Below are 26,866 nucleotides of genomic sequence, written 5' to 3' on the forward strand. Positions count from 1 at the left end.
CGGGTTCCCCTCGAGCCCCGGACGGCCGAGGCTGGGCGCGAGCCGCAGAGCGCGGGGTGGCCCCGGGGACAGCAGCCGGCCGGAGGATGCGGCGCCTGGCGCTAACTTTCCTCGCTTTGCCGCTGGTGCTCCGCGCCGCCCTGGGAGGTGAGCAGCCCCTGCCTGCGCCCCGGGGCTCAGGGACCGGCCCCGGCTGCAGCCCGGGACGGGACGGGACGCGGGGACTTGCCTGGGTCAGGACCGAGCGACCCCCTCGGGATCGGGCCCTGTTGTCTGATGACTGCGGCGCTCTGCCCCCCAGCGCCCCGGGCATGGCCCCGCGGGGGGAGCGGGACTCTGCCTGGTGCCCCTGCCCAGCTCGCTTCTTCCAGACTCTGCAGCTACCTGGCCTCGGTCCCCGCCTGCTGCCGCTGCTTTTCCTGCGCTTCTCCAGCTGGGGCCAGGGGCTCGTCCTCTTTCCTCCGCTCTGGCTGTGTGTGGAAGGGGGCAGGTGGGTGGGAGGGTTTAGAGATGGACCCGGGGAGCAGGGCTGGCTCCGTCTCCCCTCTGGCTGTGTGTGGAAGGGAGCAGATGGCTGGGAGGATTTAGAGACGGAGCAGGGCTGGCTCCGTCTCCCCTCTGGCTGTGTGTGGAAGGGGGCAGGTAGGTGGCAGAGTTTAGAGACGGACCCGGGGAGCAGGGCTGGCTCCGTCTCCCCTCTGGCTGTGTGTGGAAGGGGGCAGATGGCTGGGAGGATTTAGAGACGGACCGGGGAGCAGGGCTGGCTCCATCTCCCCTCTGGCTGTGTGTGGAAGGGGGCAGGTGGGTGGGAGGGTTTAGAGACGGACCCGGGGAGCAGGGCTGGCTCCGTCTCCCCTCTGGCTGTGTGTGGAAGGGTTTAGAGACGGCCCCGGGGAGCAGGGCTCTCGTCTCCCCTCTGGCTTTGCGGGCAGGGTGGCACACAGACACTGGCATCACCTGTCCTAGGACCTGCCTGCGAACAGCACTGGTAGCTCAGGAGCCTTCCACCTGCTGCTCTCAGCCCCTGGCATTCCCAGCTTCTCTGCGGGATACAAACAGCCATGCCCCTCTGGCAAGGCCCGAGTGCCCCAGCATCCCCTGCCATTCGTAACCCCCCCGGGCGGGGCAGGACAGAGGCGCAGCAGCTGGGGCGAGTGGCTTGCCCTCGCTTTGGTGCTGAGTCCCAACCGGCTCAGAGGCTGGCCATGGAATTGCTGGCTCCCCCGGGCAGGGCTGAGCTGCCAGCAGACTGGTGGCACCAGGGTCATTTCAGTGGGAGAGGGGGGCTCATTTCCATAAAGCCTCGTACCGGGTTGTTTCTTGCCTTAGCGAGGCTGTTTCCTGCCAAGCTGTGGAGAAGCCGCAGCTGCGTCTAGGGATTTACTGTGACTGGATCAAGTGCACAGCCAGTGGCCAGATTCTGCTCTCCCAGCCGTTGGTGTAAATTCACGGTAACTCCACTGAGGTCAGTGCGGATCCAGGCCAGTGATGGAGTTCAGGGGTTTGGCTCATTCTCGTTATTAATTAGAACTGGCTGGAAAATGTCAGCAAATGAAATTTCAATGAAAGACCAACTGAATCTCATGGAAATATTTGTGATATTTTCCATTTGCTGCCCAGCTCTGCTACTGGCAATAACAACACTCAGCAGGTGCCTGGCAGTAAGAGTGGTTAAGGTGCTGGCCCAGGATGCAGGAGTTCTGGGTTTAATGCGCGTCTCTGCTACAGGTGACCTTGGGGGAGTTGCTAGGGGCAGATCTTCTAAAGAGCTCTGCTTCCATTTAGACACCCCAAGATGCATCCAGAACTGAGTTTTCTGGCTCTCAAATCGCTAGAGACCAGGACTCCTGCCCCACCAGGGGAGGAGGCTTCCGGCGTGGATTGTGTCCTGCCAGCAGCTCCTGGGTTTGAGCCTGAAGTTCTCTGAGGCGTCCTTGTGAGAGGTGCTGGCTTCACAGCTCAGCAGGCTGGTTTGCTGTGCCCAAGTACCACGTAGGCAGAGGCCGTGTGAGCCTTTTGCCCTGTCCCACCAATGAGGCTCACACCTGATCTGCAGGGACCATGTCGGGTGTGAGGGGGAAGAGCTGTCTCCACAGCCCAGCCAAGCTTTGGCGTCTCAGCCGGGGATGCCAATAAATGTGTAGTCAGTGCTGAGGTTACACAGGAACAGCCAGGCTCCCAACTCCTTTCGCAGAAGGCCCTGATCAGACCCCAGCTGCTAATACTTTTTGTTTATGGAACTACTGACCCGTGGGACCAGGGCGCTCCAGGCGAGAAGAGCCATATCTGATTGCTGAGCCTCTGAGCCATTCGGTTCAACGTCCGCTCCTACTTCTCTTCATCACACGTGGACGCTTTAAATGGTGCAGCAGCTGCGGTTGGCCAGACTAGCCTGAAAACCCACAAACCTGGATGTAGAGCAGGGGTGGGCAGACTACAGCCTGAGGGCCACATCTGGCCCTTCAGACGTTTTAATCCGGCCCTCAATCTCCAGCTGGGGAGCGGGGTCCGGGGCTTGCCCGGCTCCATGCATGCCAGGTCTCCACGCAGCTCCCGGAAGCAGCGGCATGTCCCTCCTATGCGTAGGGGCAGGAGGGGGCACATGCTGCTGCTTCCGGGAGCTGCTTGAGGTAAACGCAGCCCGGAGCCTGCACCCCTCATCCCTCCTGCACCCCAACCCCTTGCCCCAGCTCTGATCCCCCTCCTGCCCTCCGAACCCTTTGGTCCCAGCCCGGAGCACCCTCCTGCACCCCCAACCCCTCATCCCCAGCCCCACCCCAGAACCCACACCCCCAGCTGAAGCCCTCATCCCCTGCCGCACCTCAACCCTCAGTTTCGTGAGCATTCATGGGCTGCCATACAATTTCCTTACCCAGATGTGGCCCTTGGGCCAAAAAGTTTGTAGAGCCTTTGCTCAGCCACTCGGACTGCAAGATGAGGGACCTTGCAGCACATCGCTGTGCACTGGGAAGGCTGCCTAGTGCAGGGTGGGGGACTCAAGGGGTCGGCACTGAGATTTCTTGGCTCTCGCTGCCAAGTGACTGGTTCCAAGCCATCCCAGGAGGTCCGTGAGTGACCGGAGTCAGGAAACTGCTCTGGAGGCTTGTGGCAATGTATGATTGACAGCTCCAGTCCAGCTCCCTGGCTGACACTTGCTCCAGTCCAGACAAGTGTCTGTCTGTTGCATTTGGCACTTCCGGTAGACGAGCCAAGAACTGAACTGGGTGTAAAGACTGAACTGCCCCTAGGTACAGGCCCTTACTGGTGGGGAATGGTGTGTGTGAGATGTAACACTGCTTCTACTCTGGCTTTGCCTGACTTGCACCTAATTAGACAACTTCAGAGCCCCTTGAAATGGTGCATTCAGCACCCAGACGTGTCCTCGGTCTGTTTGGATCGGTGGCTCTTTGCACAGCCCCCCTACCAGGTCCTTGTTCCTGCCCAGGGGATCAGCAGATGTCCAGTGTCCTAGGATATCTACAAACAGGGAAGTTGGCCTGCAGCACAGCTCTGCTCCTGTCAGAGCAAACTCAAGCCCCTCCAAAGCACAGGAGGTTTCCCTGCTGGGCTGTGGGGATCATGCTGGAGAATTGAAGTCACTATTGCAGGAGTTCACAGAAGAACCTGAAAGGGCAATTGATGCTCTGCCCCAGTGGGCAGCAGAAGGAACACAATGGCCTCCCATTAATGTGCCAACTAAATCCCCAGGTGAATTGATTGGCTAGTTAGGCTTCTGATGACCTGGTCTGCAAACGCAAATGAACATTTTCATGCAGATTTCACCACATGCAAATGGAGATGCCTGGGAATGCTCGGAGTGCATTACTGGAGGTTGTTTCAGGTCCGGGTCATCTGAGTGCAGTGCGTAGAGGACCCGACTGGAATTTGTGATCCCACTGTTCTAGGATCTGCTGGAAATTGAGAACCGGTGGAATTATAGACTAGCTTGGGCTAGGACAGGTGGGGTTAGAGGGCCTGATCCAAAGTCAATGGGAATCTTTCCATTGACTTCAATGGGTTTTGGATGATGTCCATAGTGTGTGTGTGTGTGTGTGTGGGGGGGTGCTTGGGCGGAATGAATGAATTCTTAAGAAATTGTGAGTAACAGCACAAACATGGGAGTTTGTAGCAATGGCAGGAGTGTGTATTGTTCAGTACTTTGAATTCCTGACTAGACCAACCACAGTGATGAACTTACTTTGCTGATTGAAGGTATCACAACCTGTCTACTGCCCCTAAATCGGAAGGACTTTATCTTTTGATAGCATTTGGCAGAGAGGGTTATGGCTAGTCTTGAGAATGTCTGGCGTCCCCAAGAAACGGGTCAAGCTGATGAAAAACATCTACAGCAAAGTGATGAGTGGTGGGAATAGACAAGAATCTGATGGAATGGGTCAGGATGAGCTAGGAGCAAGGATGCACGTTATCACCAGAATTATTCAACTTGGTACTGGAAGCAGTAGTGGCTGTTGCATTGAGAGATGCAATGGGAGGCGTCATGTTGTGTGGGAGGACAGTGAACAACTTTATTTTCGCAGATGATATTGACCAAGAAGGATTTACAGAGAATAGCTGACAAGGTGGATCAGAAAAAGTCAGACTGAAGATCAGCACAGAGAAGACAAAAATTATGGCAACTGGAAGACACGAGAGAGAGGTAAAGATAAAACCCAGAGACAAAGAACTAGAACAAGTGGAAAAAATGTATCAGAGGGGTAGCCGTGTTAGTCTGAATCTGTAAAAAGCAAGAGGGTCCTGTGGCACCTTTAAGACTAACAGAAATGTGTGTACCTTGGAGGTACTGAAGAATGGAAACTGTGAAGATGGCATAAAAAGAAGAATTGAACTAGCTGCTACTGCATTCATAAAATTCTGTAACATCTGGAAGGCCAAAGATATTTCAATCAAAGCAAAAATCAGCATATGTGAGACAGTTGTCCTGCCAATGCTGTTCTATGGGTTGGAGTGTGAGGAAAGCCAACGAACGAAAGGTGTTGACTGAAGAAATGGACTTGCTGAGGGGAACACTGAGAGTTTCAAGGCATGTCCTTGTAATGAGGAAACGAGGACTGTAGGTTCTAATGACTCAGTTACTGAGAACTTGAACACGAAACAAAAGATAAATGAGAAGAAAACAGCTAAGCAAGTAATAACCCTGTTACCGAAGAAAGATGACTGTGGGTGGTTCGGACACACGACCTGAATTGACCCAGAAAGTATACTATACATGGTGATACATACTAGAGTGCAAAAAGCTAGATACAGGGGAAGACTGAGGATGCATTGGATAGACATGGTGAAAAATGACACAGGACAAAAAGGTTTAAAGATGAACAGAACTGTGAAGCTGGTACAAGACAGAATGTGGTGGAAAGACTTCATTTGGCCCCATTGTCACTGTTGAGCTGATGGACAGGAATAAAAGCCAATGGCTGTCCCTAAAACAAGAGTGTTCTTTCCAAATATCACATCTAGATCTGGGACAGATTCCCTACAGGGCTCACCTGGGCTTCTCATCCTCCCGGATGTCAGTGTGCTTGACGTGTGGTTGGCATGTCCCCTCAGAGGGCATTGGGCGGTAGGGGCAGGACTGATATCCTTAGATAACTCTCAGGAGTAGTTTAGTTGGCCTGTAGCTATGACTCTTTGCTTTACCTGAGCACAGCTGGAAGAGAGAGGCACAGTCGGCCCCATAGCGGGATGCAACATTTCAAGCTCACAGCCCTTGGAGGATATCGCCTATTATTTATATAGTGCCAGGAGCCTAGTCATGGCCAGGACCTTGTTGCACTAGGTGCTGTACAAACCCAGAACAAAGAGACAGTCCCTGCCCCAAGGAGCTCACAACCTAAGCAATGCCTGGGGGCTGAGGAAGGGAGTTCTCTCCTGGCTTTCTCATACTCTCCCCCCTCCCCTCCCCCGCACAGCTAGGCAGAGAGATGCAGAAAACTTCACGTGGGCCCTGGAGTAAACGTGCAAAGCTCTCCAATACCACGCTGGGGGACGCAGGATAAAATGCCGAGATAAATGGCGGGGTTCACTCCCCTTTGGTCCGACACACCCTGAGTTTGCTGTGCTTCCAGGGGTGAGGGGGTGTCAGGACAGGGTGCAGAGCATCCTTTGAGATGGCTGGTCGCTCTGGATGTATCACTGGGTGTGTCAGTGGGACTTTTGCCTGCCTGAGGAAATGGGCCCTGAAAAAAAACATGAAGGGCCTTTAGCTTTTCTTGGTGGGGAGAGCGGGGAGCAGAACCAATGGCAAAGGGGGGGAAGGAGCAGAGCCCGCACTGGGGCTGTTTGTGAGCAACCAGCCGTGCAGCAGCACTGTCCGTGTCGCCCTCGTGAAAGCTGGGCCGGCCCCTTTGCTCCTGGGGTGGGAAAGCCCCGGGGCGGGGCGGGGCTCAGCGGCTGTGCTTAGGGCGGGATAGCGCACAGCACAGGGAAAGGGAGAGCGGGGAGCAGAGTTCTCTGCTCAGGGTGTTTGCGGAACCTTCAGCAGCCAATTCAGCCCCGGCGTAAGTACGCCTCACGCTGCCCTGGACTTGGGCTGGTTAACGCAGCGTCTGCCAGGACTGAGTTTGGCCATCAGAGCTCAGAGGAGAGAAACGTCTCCTGCATGCACCATGGTGACCAGGTCGCCATGTGCCCTTCCCCGTGCCTCGCCCCCCAAACCCTGGCTCCCTGGGTGCCCCTTTCCAGGCACGTCCCATCTGTGTGGACTCACCACCCCGTGGAGCCTATCCCTGCCCATCCTCCACATCCGCCTCCCCATGCACCCTTCCTTGTATGCCCCCCAGCCTGGGACACTTCCCCTCCAGCTTCCACCCTGTATAGTCTCTCCCCACACGCCTCCCATTCCGGGCACCTACCTAGACACAACGAACCCACCTAGTCCCCTGCCTAAGCATTGATGGCCTGGAAGGGGAGGATGCAGACTGGACAGTGCTCGGCCGGGCTGCTGGTGGGAGTGGTGGGGGGGAGGGGAAGTGCTGGCTCCAGTCACTTGCCTTATTTTGCATTCCTGCAGTGTGCAGTGCTGCACTTCCCTGCCATGCTGAGGCCATGTTGCAAATGAAGCCAGCGCTGTCGGTGCAGAGATTGGGGCCAGCGGGGCACTGACCCTTGTTAATTGCTCTGGTGTGTCTGGCTGGAGACCTGTGCAATGAAGAATGTGCCAGATGAGGTTACGTGAATGATCTTGAGGCCTTGTCAAGGCAGGCGGCTCCGAGCTTACGGACAGGGGCCACACTGTTGCTGAGGCGGGTGCTGCATGCCCTGGTGCTCACCAGCTAAATGCCCCCTGCTCAGGTGCACTAGGAGCGACTATTTCGTGGGGCTCAGAGCACGTCTTGGCCCTGCGTGCTCAGGCGTGGAAATACAATACGAACTGTGACAGAGGGGGGTTTTGACAGCTCTTGCATCCAACAGCTGATTTAATCTTTGGGAGGGGCGGTAGCATAGGCAGAGGGGAGTTTGGAGAAATGAATGGGTTGGGAGATCAGCACAAATTTTTACCTGGAAACGTCAGCTGCAGGCAGGGTTGTCCCTAGGGGGCCCGGGACCCGCCCCCACTCCGCACCTTCTCTCAAGCCCCTGCCCTGCCTTTTTCTGGCTTCCGCCCCCTCCTCCGAGCGACGCCAAGAACCGGCGGGGTGGGGTGGGCTGGGGCCGGGTTGCTCATTGCTGCTGGCGCCAGGCCCCCTGCTAACCCCTCAGGCTGCCCTGGACCTGCCCCCCCGAAGCGTGGGGCCCAGGGCGGTTGCCCTGATCCGTCCTATGGACAGGACAGCTCTGGCTGCAGCCAGGGCGAGGGAGGTGACAGCCAGCTGTGTGCAGCAGGAGGCGAGTGACCCCAGTGGGCCCTGGCAATCACACCCTGCACACTTATTAGCAACAAGCCTGCTCCACCCTGTTCTGTGGGGAGAAGCTGGAGGAGCCGTTGCTTTCCCTGGTAATTTGCCTTTGCTGGGTCTGGATGGTGATACTTCGATGGGGCACGGTGATGTACAGACTGCTCCAGAAGTGTGTGAGAGCCTCAGGGTGCATTGAAGAGGTTTCCTCAGTGTCCCAGCACATGATGTTTTGCAATTTAGGTTAAAATTATGGTCTGTCTTTGAAATTCTCAGTCTTCCTGGTCCTGCTTACGGGCTAGGGGGCTCTGTAGGGATGCGTGCGATCAGAGTCCGTTCTAGAGCAAGATGGGGTGAGTTGTGACTCCGTTTTTAGGGAGCAGCCTGTTCTAGCTTCCTTTGTTTTGGGGTTCCTGTGTGGTGGTGTACCGAATTCTAAGCGATAAAGCAGTGTTATGGTGCACCTTCTGGCAAGTGTATTGCTGTTTTCAGCAAACTTCTCTGCATGTATGCTGTGAACATAACCCAGAGCACAGGGGGATTAGCATCATGCACTCTCTGCTGCAAGCTAGCCTGTAGCTCTGATGGGCTCTGGCCATACAGAGTTATGGGGGCAGAGAGAGAGGACTAGTAAGTAATTACCTTTGCAGTTCTGCAGCATAATGCCTTCTCTTGGCAGAGATCAAAGTGACTAATGGGTTTAGCCTCACAACCCTCTGTGGAGGCAGGGAAGGATTGTTATCCTTGCTTGACAAATGGGCAAACTGAGGCACACAGCAGGGAAGGGCCACAGGGGACCTGGCTCTGTGTTCATGAGTTTGGCTTTTGGAGACAACTGAGGTCAGATTTGTCCCTGAGTGATTGCACAGCAAGGCAGCATCAGAGATGGGAGTAGAACGCAGGAGTCCTGACTCCCAGCACCATGTGCTAACAACTAGCCAGCATGGCCTCTTTCACTGTGCTATGCAGGTCGCTTATCACCTAGGCCTAAGCTAATGGTGATGGCTCAGGCTGCCACTCCACTGTGTGTATGTGTGAGAGGAGGGCAGGAGATGGCAAGTCACTGGGGGCCAGGGCAGCTGTGTCTGGGAGGGGTGGGAGGAAGCAGGGCTTGGCAGATGTTTGGTTTTGAGACGGATCAGACTCAAAGCTCACACGGACAGATGCAGAGGTCCCAAAGGCAGGAGATCAACATTTCCCCAAACCACCTGGACAGTTCCTTGCGCCCAAACTGAAATTCATCCCCACCTCTGGCTCGGGGGACAGAGGTCCAGGGAGCAGGAGAATGACTGAGTGCCAAGACGTTTCAGTGCGTCGTCCCAGAGCTTTGGAGAGAAACATATCAGCCAACGTGATGAAGCTGGAGCAGGATCCATTGTAGCCCTGGGGACCGAGTGATAGTTTAGCTGCAGTAAATTAGAAAATGATGAATACGGGGCTGCATGCTGCCTGCCTGCCAGCTCGGCAGTTTCTGAAAAGAGAACAAATAAATAACCAGTGGATTTCCTTGGAGACAGTTGGGTGTGTGTATGTGGGAGGTTAAAGGGGGAGGGGGGTAAGAAAAACAGCCAAGCTACCAATAACCAGGGCAAAGTGAGAAACAGAATCACAATTTCCATGGGTAGTTTTGGGACAAAGACCCCAGGACTAGAGAAAGTGGCTACGGGTGGCTTTCATTTTCGGAGAGAAGACTAACGAAACCTGCGAAGGGCCATGGAGAGAGAAAGGAAGGAAACAGTTCGCTTTAACACGGCATCAGAAAAGGACAGTGTGGTAGGTTGGGTGACACTTATCTATTGCTGTAGGAGCCTCAAGCCAATGGACCAGAAGGTTTATTCCCCAGTGCCAGGGTTAGAAACGAGGACTGTAGGTTCTAATGATCAGTTACGGATTGTGAGAACTCAGCAAGAGAGCTTTCTCCTGGGGGGACACGATTCACTGCAGCAGCCAAGGTGGTCACCTCGTTAGCCATCGAGCCATGGATGAGTGATGGGTGGGGTAGGTTGTAGAACCTTGAGGGTCGTGTGAGTCCATCATTGCTGGATCATTGAAGGCTGGCGTGCTGTGACTGCTCCTTACTGAGCTTTAATCATGTCCTTGTTACCTTGTGCTGCCCCATCTGTTATAGCTACCTGTTCTCTCATTCTGTACTTAGTCCCTGCCCCAAAGAACTCACAATCTAGTGTGCGCGTACACACAGTACTTTGTGCAATGGGGCTCTGACTGAGGCCTCTGGGGACAACTGTAATATACGAATAACAACAGTAATGGGAAGTTAGAGAGACCCCATGGCCCAGCTGGCATGGCACCAGCATGGGAAACAGCCCTCCTGAGCCTTGTTCACATCTCTGCCACTGACTTTCTGTATGACCTTGAGCAAGTCCATTAAAACTCTGTGCTGCCACGGAAGGGGCTTTGCTCTCCGTGGCTGAGAAGTGCGAAGCGTTGTGGGAAGGAGAAAGGGGTGTCTGGAAATGGAATGTGGAAATATGTGAAACGAGGCGGGAGGGGACTGTTGCTGAATTTTTCATCTTGATTAAATCCAGAGTAAACACACAAAAGGGCAACAAAGGCCTGTCTGGTTAAGTGGAGATGTAAAGAACAGGACAAGCAATTATAAGGAGGTTAAAAATCTAATCAATCTGCTCAGGGAGAGGATTGCGAGAGCTATAAAAATAAACAAAAGCAGGTTACAGGGATAATTAGAGGAGCAAAAGCTAATATTGAATGCTGGATTGCAGCGAAGATCTCCGCTCCTAAGAAAGGTCTCTTTAGATCTATTATTAATAGGCAGAAGATAAAAGGGAAAATTGGTCCAGTAAAAATGATGATGAGGAATTGAACACAAGTGCTAAAGAGAGGGTGGATTTTATGAGAGCTTGTTGCTGTCTTTTTGGGGTGGGAAGAAGAAATGCCTGAGACAGGAAGGCGTTTATTGTAATTGGACAGGAAGCTGTTGCCCCCTATTCTTCCCCCTCCAGTGTGTCCTCCCCAGCTCTCCTCCTAGCCTGTCCCCTTCATCCGCTCTTTCCCCTGCCATAGTCTGTCCTCCTCCTCCCCTTGAAAGCAGCCCTCTGGCTGTCTCCCACCCTGTCTGGATGGGAGAATTCTTTATTAGCCAGCAACAGGGCATGTAGAGCCCTTGGATGCTGCCACATCCCTTTCACCTGGCGTACAGGGGCTGGAGCAGGGATGAGGAGCTCAGTTCTTGTCTCCTGCCTTCTGTCTGTCATGTCTACTTTGATGGTGAGCTCTTTAGGGCAGGGACTGTTTCTGACTATGGGTTTTCCCAGCACCTCTCACAACGGTGCCCTGAAGTCAGGTGTGACACCTAGGTACTACTGTCATAATAGCGATGATGATCATTGCTAGATAATAATTAATTTAGGGTGACATGTAAAATGAACTGTCCCTAAAGAACAAGTAGGGGACTAATTGGAACGTATGCAGATTGCTTACTCTGCATCACAAAACCCGGATGTGTTCAGAACTGACAACGAGGATGATGCTGGAGAGTTGATGGAAGACTGGAGAAAAAGCACAGAGAAAATGAAGTAGGAGTGATCCTGGCAATTGCCAACCTGCAGATCTTCCTAGTAAAACAGCACAACAGTTATAAAGCGGGGACTGAATCATGAAACACCTAGAGAGAAGAGAACCATAGTTCATGAGCACTAAGCAGGATGGATTCAAGAACAGATCCGGCCCGATGAACTAGTGTGTTCCTTTGATAGCAGAACAATGGTGTCAGTGGATGAAAGGCATGCAGACAACTGCCTATTGTGTTTGACGTTCACTAAAGCATGTTGATATAGGGTCTCATGAAATCTTGCTCTCATAATTAATTCCAGCCGGACCGGCCAGGATTAGTGACACAGATCCAAACCTGTGGCAGCACTCTAAACAAAGCAGTGATGCATGGCAGCGTATCAGCCTGGCAGGCGATTCTAGGGTGGGTATTGCAGGGATAGAGGGTAGATCCAGTCTTAATTAGCATCTTCTACAGTCATCTGGAAGAAGGGGTGAAAAGCACATGATTGAAATGTACAGGTGATATTTGGGTGGCGTCGCAATTGCTGGCGAGGACAGAGAATTAACACACAGGGATCTAGCGAGGCTAGAACTATGAGTGTGATCTATACAAATGAGATTCAGTTTAATGTGTGTCTCCCTTATATGTGTGTGTGAAGGGCCTGGGCAGTTGCTGTACGCTGCAGGGAAGAGGAGATCCGCAGTCCCATGAAGTACAAGAAAGGCTCAAGCCCATCAATGGTTTTGAGGCAAAACTCCCCTGGCGGTGAATGGAATGAGGCCTGTGGAAGGAAGACAGGCTACAGCCCAAAGTGCTTTTGGACTGAACCCTCTGGTGCTGCCCCGAGAGGCTCCAAAAACCTGCATGAGCATGCGTGAGATGTCCTGCGTGAGCATGAGAGGTGTTTGCTGTTGGATAGCTCAGTCCTTCCTCGTGCCGCGTCTCGGACAGAAGATGCTGAACGGTAGCAAGCAGAAGGCCAGTACTATGGGCCTGGTACTGGATGCAGAAAGAATAAGATTTAAAATGCTCGGTAATAAGGGGTTTTGGTAGGTTTGTTCTTCACATATCCCCCTTCTCTATGGGTTTAGCATCAGTTTTTCCTTTGGGCAAATATTTCTGGACAAAGATGAAACCCCAGATTACCAATGTAGCTGCTCCAATGCTAGTTATAGTAATGACGACCTGGAGGACAGACCTGTTCCATGTGAACTGCATGGAGTGCATCGGTGTGATGCTGGATTAGGTGTATCATGTACTGATTTTCAACCCTCTTCCCCTTCACTTTCCTGCTCCGCTGCTGTAGGCCCCAGGAGAAAGGGGGCAGGTATGTTGTTGCATGCTGGCTTTTGGGCACTCGGGTGTGAATGTGGTGGGGGGATGGGCTTGGGATGGAGCTTGGGGTGGAGCTAATCCTCCTCGCAGCCCGGCCATGCCCCGGAGAACGGGGGCTACCATCACCGGTCATTTCCAAAGCCTTTGTAATCAGAAGGTCACTGAGGCATTCACCGAAATAACGGCAATAAAATATGGTGCTCATAGAACAAGCTGTAGCCACATACCGGTCCAGTCCTGCAAACGGGCATATGTTTCACTTCAGTGACTAGTCCGCTAGAAGTCAGTGGGACCACTCACGTTCTGGCCATTGGCAGCAGGGGCGGCTTCAGCATTTTTGCCACCCCAAGCGGCGAAAAAAATTAAAATAAAAAAGCCGCGATCGGCGGCACTTCGGCGGCAGCTCTACTGCCGCCGCTTCATTCTTTGGCGGCAATTTGGCGGCGGGTCCTTCCCTCCGAGAGGGTCTGAGGGACCCGCCGCCGAAGAGCTGGATGTGCCGCCCCTCTCCGTTGGCTGCCCCAAGCACCTGCTTGCTGCGCTGGTGCCTGGAGCCGGCCCTGGTTGGCAGGTTCAAACCCTGCAGCCCTAGTCTGTACCGCTGGTGCGGAAGGAGAGCACCTGTTGTGCTCAGTAAGTGGCAAGCTTTTATACTGGCTGGGCACTGCTGTGAGAAGGAGGTCTGATCGCATTCACTACGCTAATGTTACTGCTAGGGTCACGTTATTTAAGGGGTGGCCACACCGCGTTAGTGACAGAGGTTTTGATAATTCAGCTAATTATTGGTCCAAATTTACCTCTAAAACGGCTGGTTTTAGCAAAATCCAGTGTCTGCAAAAAAAGAGAAAATGTCACCAAAACCACGATAACCTGTTGCCAAAATGACCACGGGTACATTTCAGTGACAGCCCAGCCCAGGTAGGAATGGACAACTTGCTGAAACCGGGCAAGAATCTGCTGTGAAAACAGTGCTGGGTAATTCCTGTGATCTCCTCCATCCCCCGACACATCAGTCACAGGCAGGTCAGGAAGCCTGGCGCTCGGCGCAGGGGGCAGAGATCATGGTAGCTGCAGTATCTCTGTATCTCCTGCTTGTGGGGACTGTTATTCTGATGGGTGACCACAAGAGGGCTCCATGTGGATCCGTCTCATTTAAATTCCTGGGCTGCTAAGGAGCAACTCCGCTAAGTCACCTGGGGGCTTTTGAGGCTATGGCCCTGTAGAATCAGGCCCACGTCAAGCCCTGTGCATCTAACTGCATGTTTTTCTGCAAACCCTTCATGGCTGCTTAGAATGATGGGTCAGGAAAAGTGAGACCGCAACGAGCTCTTTGCCCCTGCGAAAACCTGTGGATTTTAACGCCAACTTTTTCCATTCCTACCAGCCTGTATTCTGAATTCTTCTCTCTCTTGCAGTTCCCTGGTGCTACGATTCACAGGATCCCAAGTGTGGTGAGTACAGAAATTGTTTCAAGTGGGGGTGTGTGCGGAGGGCAAGTGTGCTGGGGCAGTGTGTCCGTGTGCACGCCCGGGTCTGAAGACAGTGTGAACGTGCGTGGTATGTGAACATTCGTGGGGTGTGAACGTGCGTGCATGGCCCCGGGGGGCAGAGATCACGGTAGCTGCAGTACCTAAAACTGCCCTTGCAACCCTAGAGTTCAGAGAGATTTTTAAATTACTTTTTGCAAAGCACCTACGTGGTTATTCCCATTGAGCCTAATCCAGCTCCCTCTCCCCCCCAGGCTAAATCAGGGCTGTCTCCCCTGAAGTCAGGGCCTTTGCACTGGTGCAGGAGCAGAATACATCCGCCCAGAGTCAGGCATTTTGGGTCTTTTTAATTTTTTGCATAAATATTCTGGGCCAGGTAGAGCCCTGGAACAGCGGTGCGAGCACTGGGACAACGTGTGATCTAATTCACCGTGGGAAACCCGACTAAGGGAAGGAGAAGTGAACCCATATGGTGCTAACGTGTGAATTATTTGGGTGCACATTGAAGCCTAAGTTGCCCACCTGCTAATATATCAAATAAACAGATCTGTCCGAGCTGGGGTCAGTGACCTCAGGGACAGCTTGAGAGGCAGTTAGCAGGGGAGTCTATATTCTGCATTGCTGTGGAGATGAGGCCTGTGTTGGCCCCTGGGATCAGGAGGTTTCCCCGTCACTTCAACACCGAAGTATTGTGCATGTTCACTCCTGACATGGCTCTCGGGAGAAGCTCAGCACCATGTGTTTTTTCCAGTGACTGTCTCCTCTTTGTCATGCCTAACTCCATGGCTCTCTTTGCTCCTGGCCCAAAAGGATTTCAGGGTCTCATTAAATTCAGAGCAACTGTTGCATCGCTTTGCTCTGAGCCGACACTGAGTCGAGAGCTACGGCAGCCCTGCCAGGCCCCGTTCATTTGTCACATGTCTCGCTCGCTCGGTTGGGAGTCCTTCACTTCCCCCAGGCGTGGGATTTGGTTTTAAGTGTCATGCTCAGAGTGCTGTGGATGCGTGTGGTCAGAGCTTCCCTGGACAGCAGGGGGGTGCGTTGGAATGGGACCCCCTGTACAGAGGACTGCAGGGCCAGGCTGAGGGAAAGGAGCCATTTGCACTCGGCTTCCCCATTTTTGCTGAGGACAAGATTTGATTTGTAAATAGAAAATGGCTGTTGAGCAGTGCGAATGGTGCCAGGCTCTGAGCAGAGGCCAGAAGTCAGCAACATTAGTCAATATCCTGCTACCCTAAAGAGAAAACAGAGATGGGATGTGAAACGTCAGCCCGGCAGTCTGACGTGTATGCTCACCGCCCAGCTCTGCGCTGGGAAGAGCCTGGGAAACACTGCGTGGGGTGGACGGTTACATTTCAGAGGCCAGATACGCCCTTTGCTATGTCACCAGGAAAATAAACTGGTTGCTTTACCCATACTAAAATATAATTATACATCTAAAATGTCAGTCACACTTGATATCAAAGGAGCGGTTATAAATAGTTTATAAAGTGTTAAAAAGCTTAATAAATGTTTAAATGACTGGTTAATCAATTGTTAGAGTTCAGCAGGTTGTTTATAACCATGGCGTATAGCCATTTATAATGCCTCTGAATGATGTGCTGATAACCATCTATCACACGTACTGTTCATGTCTGTAACATACTTATAACATCTATGAATCATTTATTAACTCTTTATAAACTATTTATAAAATGGAGTCTTAATATATAAGTGTAACCAAAACGGGTAACTTCCATGGGAATGGTATATAACTAGTGTACATTTTATATGCCAGTATTGGACTTATACAGGAGAGTGACTTCTTTGAGGACTTATTTGTGTATCTGTGCGGTATTTTATTTCTGACATATATGTGGCCCTGTAAGGACTAATGTGATTTTTTTGAAGCCTGCCATTTAGTACATGTTGTTATAAGAACGGCCACGCTGGGTCAGACCAATGGTCCATCTAGCCCAGTATCCAGTCTTCCAACAGTGGTCAATGATAGGTGCTTCAGAGGGAATGAGCAGAATAGGGCAATTCTCGAGTGATCCATCCCCTGTCGTCCAGTCTCAGCAGCTGGCAGTCAGAGGATTAGGGACACCTGGAGCATGGGGAGGTATCCCTGACCATCTTGGCTAATAGCCATTGATGGATTTATCCTCCATGAACTTCTCTATTTCTTTTTTGAGCCCAGTGATCCTTTTGGCCTTCACAACATCCTGTGGCAATGAGTTCCGCAACGTTGACTGGCATTGTGTGAAGAAGTACTTCCTTTGGTTTGTTTTAAACCTGCTGCCTATTAATTTCATTAGGTGACCCCTGGTTTTTGTGTTACGTGAAGGGGTAAATAGAATATCAGGGTTGGAATGGACCTCAGGAGGTCATCTAGTCCAAGCCCCTGCTCAAAGCAGGACCAATCCCCCAACTAAATCATCCCAGCCAGGGCTTTGTCAAGCCTGATCTTAAAAACCTTAATAACACTTCCTTATTCACTTTCTCCACACCATTCATGATTTTATAGACCTCCATCCTATCACTCTTAGTTGTATCAATGAAACACATGTGTATTGAGACATATGGTCATGCTCCTCACAGTCCTTCTATGCGTGAGTGGTAATATGGCCCAGTGGTTTGGGCGCCAGCTTTGGGAGAGCATGATTCAGTTCCCTGATCTGCCGCAGATTTCTTGTGGGCCTTTGGGCAAGTCACTTAGTGGCTTTCGGCCTCTGTTTCCCATCTGTAAAATGGGGCTAATAGCACCACTCCCTCTGGAATGCTGTTTCAGTGCCTGACGCTGATCAGGTGTGGCGCAAAAGGAAAGGACCCAGCCGCTTTGCCCCCTGGGCGTCCAAGTGCCTTCCTGACTGTCCAGTGACAGGAGTAAGGCCCTGACTCCCCCTTCAGTTCAGAGACAGCCAAATCTCGGTGACGTCGTTCCTGGGCTCCAGCTGATGTGGCAAGTGGGCGGACTGCTGATGTGTGGGCTTAGTGTTCTGCTTTAATTGTGGTATCTCCTCCTCCCAGCCTCTGGGCCGCTTCAGTAAAGCAGATGTTCCATTGTGCCGCTCATTCTAAAGTGCAGCGGCTGGATTTCAGCAGCCAAAACATTACCGATCAGGGAGACTGTCTGGCTTCCTTCCTCGTTACAAGGTTACGCACCTCGCAGATTAGTGTTACTCACCATGGTTTCCACTGAAACAATCCCAGCTCCCTGGCAGCCTACAGCTGTAGACAGCAGAGCCAGCCGTTTGCTGCCATCGGGCTCACCGGTGGTGTTGTGATGGTTCCTCAGTCACTGGGCACCGGTTCCCTTCCATTGCTACGTTCCATCGCCGAGGCGGTGCCGACTGCGGTAGCCCAGTGACGCGTTTGTGTTCGTGGCCTTATGGGACGGCTTATCAGAGGTGTAGGGCAAGAGTTTGCGCTGCCTTGGTGCGAAGGCCTCAGGCTTACAGGTGACCATCATGGTAGCTGTGGAGAACCCAAATGGTTGCTAGTGCACAGACCCATGAGAACAGCCCTGACCAGACAGGGTGAGGAGGCCTCGGTGTCTGAGGGGGCTGTGTGTGGCGAGGAAAGACGGCCGAAGCAGGGCGAAGGGGTGGGGCTGAGAGGGGTGCGGCTGGGTGCGAAGAACCTCTCCAGGGGAGACGTGGGAGGAGCGGGGGGAAGAAGAAACCAAACCCAGCGAGGAAGCTACTAGTGGAAGCAGCCTGCTCTTCAGGGTCTGTAACTCTAGCTCAGAGAATAGGGGCCGCCTGTCAGGCTAAATATAGGCCCTGGCCCAGCGAGGAAATCCTGCTGAATTATGAATGAGGCTTGACTAAGACCTGTCTCATTACTATTCATGAAGGTCGGCTAAGCGAGCGGCCGTCTCTCGTGGGGTGGGGCGGGGGGCCATGGAGGGAGAGGCTAATGAAAGCGCTGGCGTGCGCTGTGTCCTTTGCGGCCAGAGAGCACTCGCGGGCGGACGTGCTGCATTTACCAGCACTTGCTCGTTGAAAGCAGGAAAGCCAGGAGCCCTTGGCAAACCCAGCTCCATTTTAACATATGCCCCAAGAAGCTGCTCTCCCTGGCGTCCTCATGGGACGACACCAGGACCCTTCACTTCACAGTAGGTTGTCCCCATGTGGCCCATGTTTTACCCACTTCCCTTCCCCCCACTCTCTCTCTCTCTCCAGGCCCCAGGTACTGGAAGGATCTGGCAGCGGGCTGTGGAGGAGATAACCAGTCGCCCATTAACATTGACAGGCGTAAAGTGCAGAGGGACAGGAACCTAGGAGATGTCCTCTTTGAGGGTTATGACCACGCCCCGCCGGGCAAGTGGAGGCTCATGAACAACGGGCACACGGGTGGGTATTTGTGCCAGACTCCCCCTCTCCCTCCTTCCTTGGCCCCTCAAACTCTCTGATCCAGGGCTTGACTCGCCGCAGGATTCCCGTCAGTATGATGTATTTATTATTTCTACTGTGGTAGCACCTGGGAGCCCTGGCATGGCCCAGGACCCCATGGTGCGTGCTAGGGGGTGGACAAACACAGAACATGATCCCTGCCCAGAGCAGCTCACAGTCTTGCATCTGGCTCTGTTATTAACCTGAGAATGCATTGTGCCCGAGAAGAATGGCCTTGAGGTTTGCCCAGCTGCATGGAAATTACAGAGGGGTGAGCTGGCTGATTGGACTCTTTTATGTGCTCCTCCATTCACATGCATTCACTCCCACGCTCCCAGCCACCCCTACCCCATCTGCTTTGTGTACATGAGAGGTCGCCGCTGTCCTGGGTGAGGCTGGTGGGATTGCAGCCATGTGTTTCCCCTCTGTAACTTCGCCCTGGTCCGTTTACAGTGGTGATGAGACTGGAAGGCGTGTCTGTGAGCGAACATATCAATATCACTATTGGGGTGCTTCATGAGAAGTACCGAGCCCTGCAGTTTCATTTCCACTGGGGGAACCTCAAGGGGAACGGCTCGGAGCACACCATTGACGGACACCAGTTCCCCATGGAGGTAAGTGGGGAGAGGTGGTCATGCCTCATGGGAGTTGTAGTTCATAGTTGCATATTGCTGAGAACTCCACCTGTTGCTGACAAAGATAATGATTCAGACTGTGCACAAGACCCCAGATAAATGTGTATATCTTAGGTTCAGCAAACCTCTGGTGAACCCACATCTCTCTGGATTTTGTGTTTGGCAGAGCTGGTTGGAAAATATCCTCCCCTGTCCCCCTGGAAAACTTCAATGAAAAAATGAATGAAATTTTAATGCAGCCTTAAAACACCAAAGGGGCTAGAGCCTTAAAACAAAGTACCCCGGCGCTAGAGCACCCACGGAGAAAAATTAGTGCCGGCAGCTCCTGTGGCCCTGCCCCCTGCTCCAGCTCGCCTCTGCCTCCTCCACAAGCGCGCCGCTGCATCCTGCTTCTCCCCCCTCCCTACCAGTGCTTGCACCGCGAAACAGCTGTTTTGCGGGGCAGGGAGGGAGGGGGGAGGAGAGGGAACGTGGCGCGCTGGGGGAAGAGGCAGGGCTGGGGCGGGGATTTGCAGAAGGGATCCAATAGGGGCGGGGGGGGGGGAGCTGAGTTGCAGCAGGGACTTTGGGGAAGGGGTTGGAATGGGGGCGGGGCCAGGGCGGAGGTGGCGCGAGCACCCACCGGCACTGGAGAAAGTTGGCACCTATGAAATACCACAATGGCCTGGAACAGGTCTCATCCTCCTTCTATGTCTCTTCCTCTTTAGCTGCACCTTGTTCACATGAACACCAAGTACAAAACTTTCAACGAGGCCAAAGGGCATCCGAATGGGCTGGCTGTCCTGGGCTTCTTGTACAAGGTATGTCAAAAACATCCTGCCCCTGGCTTGCACGTTCACGGCCAGATTCCTCCAAGTGACCCTGAGGAGGTGGCACAGAGTAGCCTGCGTGCTAGGCCCTTTAATAAACAAAAATCCCCTTGATTGTGTTGAACTGGCACATGGCACCATGGCATCAATCTAGAGAGAGACCCTCAGGCTGGGGCACGCAGGCGGGACATTGCCCGGAGAGTACCCACTCTGGGTCTAAAGACCCTTGACGCTGCCAAGTCAGCCCCTTTAACCAGCACCAGAAATGGCACTTTGCCTCCAATGTGGATGGAAACATTCCCGCAGCACAGCCGCGGTGCCCTGGGCTCTGATTGCCACAGCTCAGGTGTGCTGCGAATCCTCAGTTCGCAGGCTGTGTGTTGCCAGGCCTGAGAAACACGTCTGTGGCTCGCTTCAAAGTCACTGTGTTCACTGTACCCTCGCGGTAACTATTGGTTTAATCTCTGATTTGAGATTTTAATTTACCATGTAACTGCTGCATCGAGTGCTGGGGAACAGGGCAAAATGCAGCCTCTGTGCCCGGTGCATCCGATGGAATGCAGCAGGGAAAGGTTTGAAATTCATCCCAACGGAAGAATAACCCAAGAACGCAAACCCTCTGGACAGAGTAGAAATCACCACTGAGTTGAACTGCCGCTAAACCGAATGTGGCATCTTGAGGCGGTCATGGGGGTTCCCTGTTTTTGTAAAGCAAATGGACAAATGTGTATTTTAACACAGCCTGGTTCACCCTGCTGTCGGGAGCTGCCTAGAATGTAGCCAAGTTCTCATTTCGTTCAAAGGCTGTTCCGTCCCGAGAGCTGCCCCATTGCTCATTCCAGCGCCAGGCCACTTAGCGTGCGGAAAGTCACACATTTCCATTTCTGAAAACATTCACCTTCTGGCTGTCATTGCAGCTCCTAAGAACCATGTGCTTTTTGCTGCAGTTTGACGTGCCCAAGAGTGAAAAACGACCTGGAATGCATAAAGAGGGTCATGGTGTTAGATGGACCCTATTGATCATTTCCTTCTAGAAAGAATAGGCTTTAGCACACACTTAGCCTTTTCTGGATTGCAAGTAACGTTCCAGACTCAGTAAAGCACTTGAACGCTGCAGGTGCATTTCTGTATCTGAGTTTTGATCATTGCAGGTTTTGGTCCATTAATTACGTAAGTTACGTTTTCCATACACCGAGTAACGACACACTTATAGTCTAAATTACTTCTGATTTGTGATTAAGAAGCAGCAATAAAACAAGAAAGAACAAAACTAAAGTCTCCAGGAGAGAGCACAGTGTGGGTGTCTCTTCTGCGGCTAATGGAGCCCAGTAGATTTTTAGAAATGTAAAGGTGCAATGCACAGAAGACAAAACCTTCTACATTACCACATGTGCCGTAACAGAGATCATCAGCCAGTCAGATTGCTCTCTCTGTCCAAAACATTTTATAAACCTTAAAGAATACTATTGAAAGGTTAAGCAGATAGGTAGTGGGAGGTCAGCTGGGAGTTTATAGGTTTGAGAGACCATTGTTGCAGCTGGGGCAGTGCTCTCTTCCCCTGCTCCCCTGGATATGAACTGTGCAAAGCCAGCATGGTTGGAGTCCGGGTCGCATTGTAACCAGCTCTCCAAAGTACAGGTGAATGGTGAGGGCTGAATCAGACTTGTTTCAATCAGTTACATGATACCCCCCTTCCGACAATGGTGTTAGCAGCTGGGGCTCCAGATGCCTGCCAACACCATTGAAAATAGCTTTCCTGACTGCCCATTATGCTGCTTATGAAAGAAAGTCGCACGCAATGGCTTAAGGGTTCTGGGAAAACTTCAATTAACTGACGTGGGAGTGAACCTGTGTGGTTTATATCAGTGCAGCGCCATTTCTCTGAAGCTAGGAGTGTGTGTGAGACATAAGGGAAGAGGAAAGGAGTGCAAATGTTTACGTACGGTGACTGCACTTAGAAAGCTGCCTCTGTTCTCTCCACGGGGAGAACGCAAAGCATGGAAAAAAATCTTGTTAATAATAATAATAAACCTTGCGTTTCTATAGTGCTTTCTGTCCATGGACCTCAAAGTGCTTTGAAACACTAGAGATGAAGGGGGATTATTATTCCTTGTTTATAGGCAGGGAAACCGAGGCCCTGAGTAGCAATGTGATTTGCCCAAGGTCACCTTGTGAATCAGAGGTAGCAGTATAGAAATCGAACCCACGGCTTTTGACTTGCAGTCCTCTGCTATAACCAGGAGACCACGCTTTCTCTCAGCCTTCTTGGCTTCGTTCTCAGCCCAAAAAAGAGAAGTGTTTTGGTCCCCTGCTGCTCTCTCTCTGCCTCTTTGCTGGTAGCTATGACTCAGTTGTGTACCGGTGAGGTGAAAACCAGCATCGCGTCTCACAAAGACGCTTAACCCACCAGCTATCCAGGCAGCACACCGGGTGGGAGCTTCAAGTCTCCTGGGGGCCTCCCTAGTCACCTACTTTGCTGTTTGCTGGGATAGGATTGTAATCAGGAGGTTGTCTGGTTCAGTGATCTCGCCCGCCCCACAGAGGAGCTTATGATCTAGCAACCTGAGATTGGTTTTGTCTTGTGATCAGAATGGGATCCTTATCCCATCATAGCCGTGGGCTGCAGTTTTGTCTGCAATACATGGCTGCTGGAGTGTTCCCCCATTAAGCTGTCACTCAAAAACATACCGAATCTTGGAGATTTAAAAATACGCCCCCACCCCCATTCCGCTGTAGATCAGGGCAGAGAAAGGGCAGTTTTGACTGACAGCTTGAGCAGACAGCATTAAACTACTGTTTAAGAACTGCAGTTGACATCCCGGCTTTCTATTGTACTGCTTCCCCTTGCAGAATAGCAGCTCGCTGTGGGCATGGCTTAGGGAGCAGCAGTGAAATCTCCAATAGGCGTGTAAAGGAAGTTTCAAAGCATCCTCATGTGGGAAATGTCACTAAAGATCCTCCGGCATGTTTCATAAGAGGTGGGTGGTAACTCCAGTGCCGGGGCCCAATTCCCTCTTGGTATTGACCTCAGTCTTCTGAGAACTCCTGCAGCGTCTGTAGGACACAGTTATTCACTGCTGGGTAGAGTCGCTGCGTGTCGCTGAGCAATGATTGCACAAACCTTGCAGGTGGCTGAGTTTCAGTGAAGGTGGACGTGAGCCAACTTTATAGTTCACACGTTAGTTTGTAAGCACTTTGGATCATTTGAGATTAGCAGGTGCTGTCGAAATAAAAATCTCCATCATTGTCCAAGGTGGGGAAGCACAGCACAAGCATAGGTGTCCAGACACTCATCGCTGTCCACAAGAGCTGCAAACGCACCCGGGTTCCGGGGGACCCAGTTTTTGTCTGGAACCATTTGGACTCCCCTGGTAAATAGAATCCTTGAGATCTGCCCTGGGCTGGTCGTTCATTCTCCCCCTGTAATGCTTGGCAGGTGTCGGATGCTGATAACTCCAATTACAACACGATTGTAGCTGGCCTGAAGAACATTTCCCATCAAGGTGAGTCCTCCCGCTCCTCTGTCATCTCCACTCCAGGGCAGGCAGAATAGAGGAGGAGAGGAACCCGGAAGCAGGAGGGAAGGGGATAGGCAGGGGCACCAGTCATTGGTTTCAAGGACCCCTTGACTCATTTCCATGCCACAGTGTAACTGAGTTGTTCCCAGTGGGTTAACACAACGTGGGCACAGGTGTGTTCCTGCCATCAATCTATATGGCCTGCCTATTGTCTAATTCAAGGATGCTCTGCTGTGAACAGCCCCTTTTAAGAATCGGTGGCACTGAGCTTCCTGGGGTCCATGCCTGGTGTGGAAAGTCTGGAACCCAGGGCCAGTTTCGGGCTGTCTGAGCCAATGACCCGCTGATGCCGTGTTGGGTTCTCATTCTGTGCTGGGGAGGAGCCATGCCTGATGCCCTTCTGCCCGTGCTCACACTGTAACCTGTAGACTGACTTGTGGAGGTGCAGTGAGGGCAGCCTCCACAGGGTCTGCCAAGCAGAGCCAAGATGCTGCTGTTGCACCTGGCGGTCTAGCAGCATCTGTGGTGGCAAAGGATGCAAGGTGTGAGGCAGGGTTGAATGGTGCCCGCTGTAGCTTTAGAAACGTCAGCTCTTCCAAGCCATCCATCCCCCGGATGGGCTTTTATGATGATGGCTTTTCATTCTCTCTCTCTCTCTAAAGGGGATTTTGTGGATTTAGCATCCACATTTTGCTTGAACAACCTTCTTCCCAGCATGGCCAAGCTGTCCAAGTACTACCGCTATCAGGGCTCCTTGACCACCCCGGATTGCGCGGAGGTTGTCGTCTGGACGCTGTTTGAGGAGCCCATCCCTATCAGCCAGTCTCAGGTAAAAGTGCATCACAGTTCTGTTGTAACTACTGCTCTGGTGAATCCAGCAGAGGGTCTTCAGTATGCAGAGGTCCTTCCCAATCCCAGCTTGTGGGCAGCAGTTCAGGGAGCAGAGATACTGCTCAATTTGTCTCCTCTTACCATCCGTGCCCACTGAAATACCACACAGGACCATCTGCTGCAGGTGCTGGACTTGAAACCCATTCCAGATGGGCACAAATAGCAATTTCAAGTACATGTGCTCCCAAGGGAAATAGCATCCAAACAACACGGGCTTTGCAGTTCTCACCTGGTGCATCTCCTCCTGGGGACGGTACTCTGCACTATTCTGTGTCAGAGCTGGGCAAACAGTGGGGAGTCACACCCCCCTCCCCCCCAGCGTTCGCACTCTTATTATCTTTGAAAATAAGAGCATGGAGTTCCTGCTGCTGTGATTAGTAGTGTAATATTATTTGCTCTTCAGTGAGTATTGGGCAGTTGCCAGTGTACCAAATTGTCAGGTACACTGTCGGGTTGTGTCCACAGAAGATGGCAGCCTGTTACAGCTCTCAGGCGTGGTCTACACTAGGGGGGTCGATCTAAGTTATGTGACTTCAGCTACGTGAATAACGTAGCTGAAGTTGACATACTTAGGCCTACTCACCGCGGTGTCTTCAGTACGGTGAGTCGACTGCTGCCGCTCCCCCGTCGACTCTGCCGGCGCCTCTCGCGGTGCTGGAGTACAGGAGTCAATGGGAGAGCGCTCGGGGGTCGATTTATCGTGTCTAGTAGTGTAGACATACCCTCAGTTGTTTAGTTCATGCTTCGAGCTCTGGAGGCCCCAGGTCATTTTCACTGTTTTGTGCCGGAAAGTGAATACAGTTGTTTCTTCTCCTTGATTGGATGACTGCAGCAATATCATGTGCCTTATGTAGCCACTTCTCGTTTTATTTCTTAGATTGAAACAATAATAAATCACTTGCACAAGAAGCTCTAGGGCCCTGATAACTAACTAGTTTTCTAGCAATTTAATCAATCATGACCACTAGGCAACATTAAAAAATCACATATGGATAGCGCACGTTGCCTGCCAGCGGCAATCCGCAACCAGGAACAGGAACAAATTAACTAAGCCAGACAGTAAATCAAAGCAACAGAAAAGCTGCTCTCCACTCCCAGACTCTCCAGAAACATCCTGGCAACCTCCCCACCAAAACCCTGCTGAATAAATTGGGGATCAGTTGCTGGCAATTCCCAAAAGTGAGCTACGTTTGCCACAAAGGTTGTTCAGAACAAATAGCTCAGTCAGTTGTGCTCCAGGTGCACTGCTCTGCTGCACTGGCATGTTCCCTCGTAGGACCACTGGGCAAAGGCCGTATGGGCAGCGGTGTCCCAAGATAACATGCTGGTTCCCTTTCCTGATTCCAAGAGGAACAGGCAGACTGGTGGAAAGTCCTCTTTTCCTGGCTCGGAGCTGCTCTGCAAACCCAGCTTCCCTGAGGCAGGTGCCACCTGGCCAGCCATGTGCGTTGCAAAGCCATCCGTTGGGCCTCAAAAATAATGAGATTGGCTTAAAAATCATGAGATTTTACAAAAATTATGATCTGAGGTTCATTGTGTTTGACCTGCTGGTTTCTAAGCTGCTGGGTGCACTCAAGTCCTGTTTTCAAGGGTTTCTCCACAGGTGTGAGAACTAGATTAAACTTTTTTTTTTTTTTTTTTTAACTTTACTGGAAGCCGAGATTCTCGTGGGATCACTTGACTCCAGGAGCTGGGTCTTTAAGAAAAATGCCAAGTATCAGGAGCCTTGTCCAAGAGTGAGCAACCCTGAGTCACAGGGAAGCATGGGGATGGATTTTGATGTCTGCCTAGGCCCCACTTTAGCAAAGCAGTTAAGCATGTGCTTAACCTGAACCATGTGTTTAAGTCCATCCCTGTTCAAGAAAGTACTTAAACGTGTATTTAAAGATGAGCATGTGCTTAAAATCTTTGCTGAATCAGGGGCCTGAAAAGTATTTTGACTGAACATAATGAAGTGGCTTGAAATCTCTCTGTCTCTTACATCTGCAGCTGAACGCATTTGTCAACACAGTTCACTTCCCGGCCAATGGCACCGGCACCTCTCTAGTGAAAATGACCAACAACTTTCGACCACCACAGCCTCTCAAGAACCGAAAAGTCTCTGCGTCCAGAGATGCCACAATCAGCCGCAGTGCCATGCCCAGCGTCAGCCTCCCGCTCCTTCCTCTGCTCTTGGCTCTCCAGATTGGCCACTTCTCAGGCCCCTCCTAAAGGCCCCTCCCCCGACTCCCTCCCTTCTTTGTCATGAATGATTCGTGATTATTTTATGATGTCTTCATATCCGTGATTCCACACTGTGATCATTTTCTAGCCACAGGACTGAAAACGACGAATGAAATGAAAGCAGATTGGCGAGGGGTACATAAGAACGGCCATACTGGTCCAGACCAAAGGTCCATCTAGCCCAGTATCCTGTCTTCTGACAGTGGCCAA

At 52.0% G+C, this 26,866-nt stretch overlaps 1 protein-coding gene across 1 annotated transcript; it reads left to right on the forward strand.

Moving 5' to 3' along the window:
* The first annotated feature begins 86 nt into the window (after positions 1-86).
* On the forward strand, positions 87-26,866 carry LOC117888219 (carbonic anhydrase 15-like). Its single transcript, XM_034791451.1, has 8 exons — positions 87-147; positions 14,133-14,168; positions 18,371-18,541; positions 19,034-19,194; positions 19,923-20,015; positions 23,461-23,527; positions 24,205-24,371; positions 26,423-26,866. Exons 1-8 carry the CDS (start codon positions 87-89, stop codon positions 26,642-26,644), a joined length of 978 nt encoding a protein of 325 aa, XP_034647342.1. The 3' UTR covers positions 26,645-26,866.

Source organism: Trachemys scripta, chromosome 15 (assembly GCF_013100865.1).
Source record: "Trachemys scripta elegans isolate TJP31775 chromosome 15, CAS_Tse_1.0, whole genome shotgun sequence".
NCBI classification, from domain to species: Eukaryota; Metazoa; Chordata; order Testudines; family Emydidae; genus Trachemys; species Trachemys scripta.

Excerpts from the sequence above, each read along its gene's own strand:
- LOC117888219 (XM_034791451.1), top strand. The coding sequence starts at position 87 with ATGCGGCGCCTGGCGCTAACTTTCCTCGCTTTGCCGCTGGTGCTCCGC. Across the intron at positions 148-14,132 it reads GCTCCGCGCCGCCCTGGGAG|TTCCCTGGTGCTACGATTCA; the intron begins GTGAGCAGCCCC and ends TCTCTCTTGCAG. Across the intron at positions 18,542-19,033 it reads CATGAACAACGGGCACACGG|TGGTGATGAGACTGGAAGGC; the intron begins GTGGGTATTTGT and ends GTCCGTTTACAG.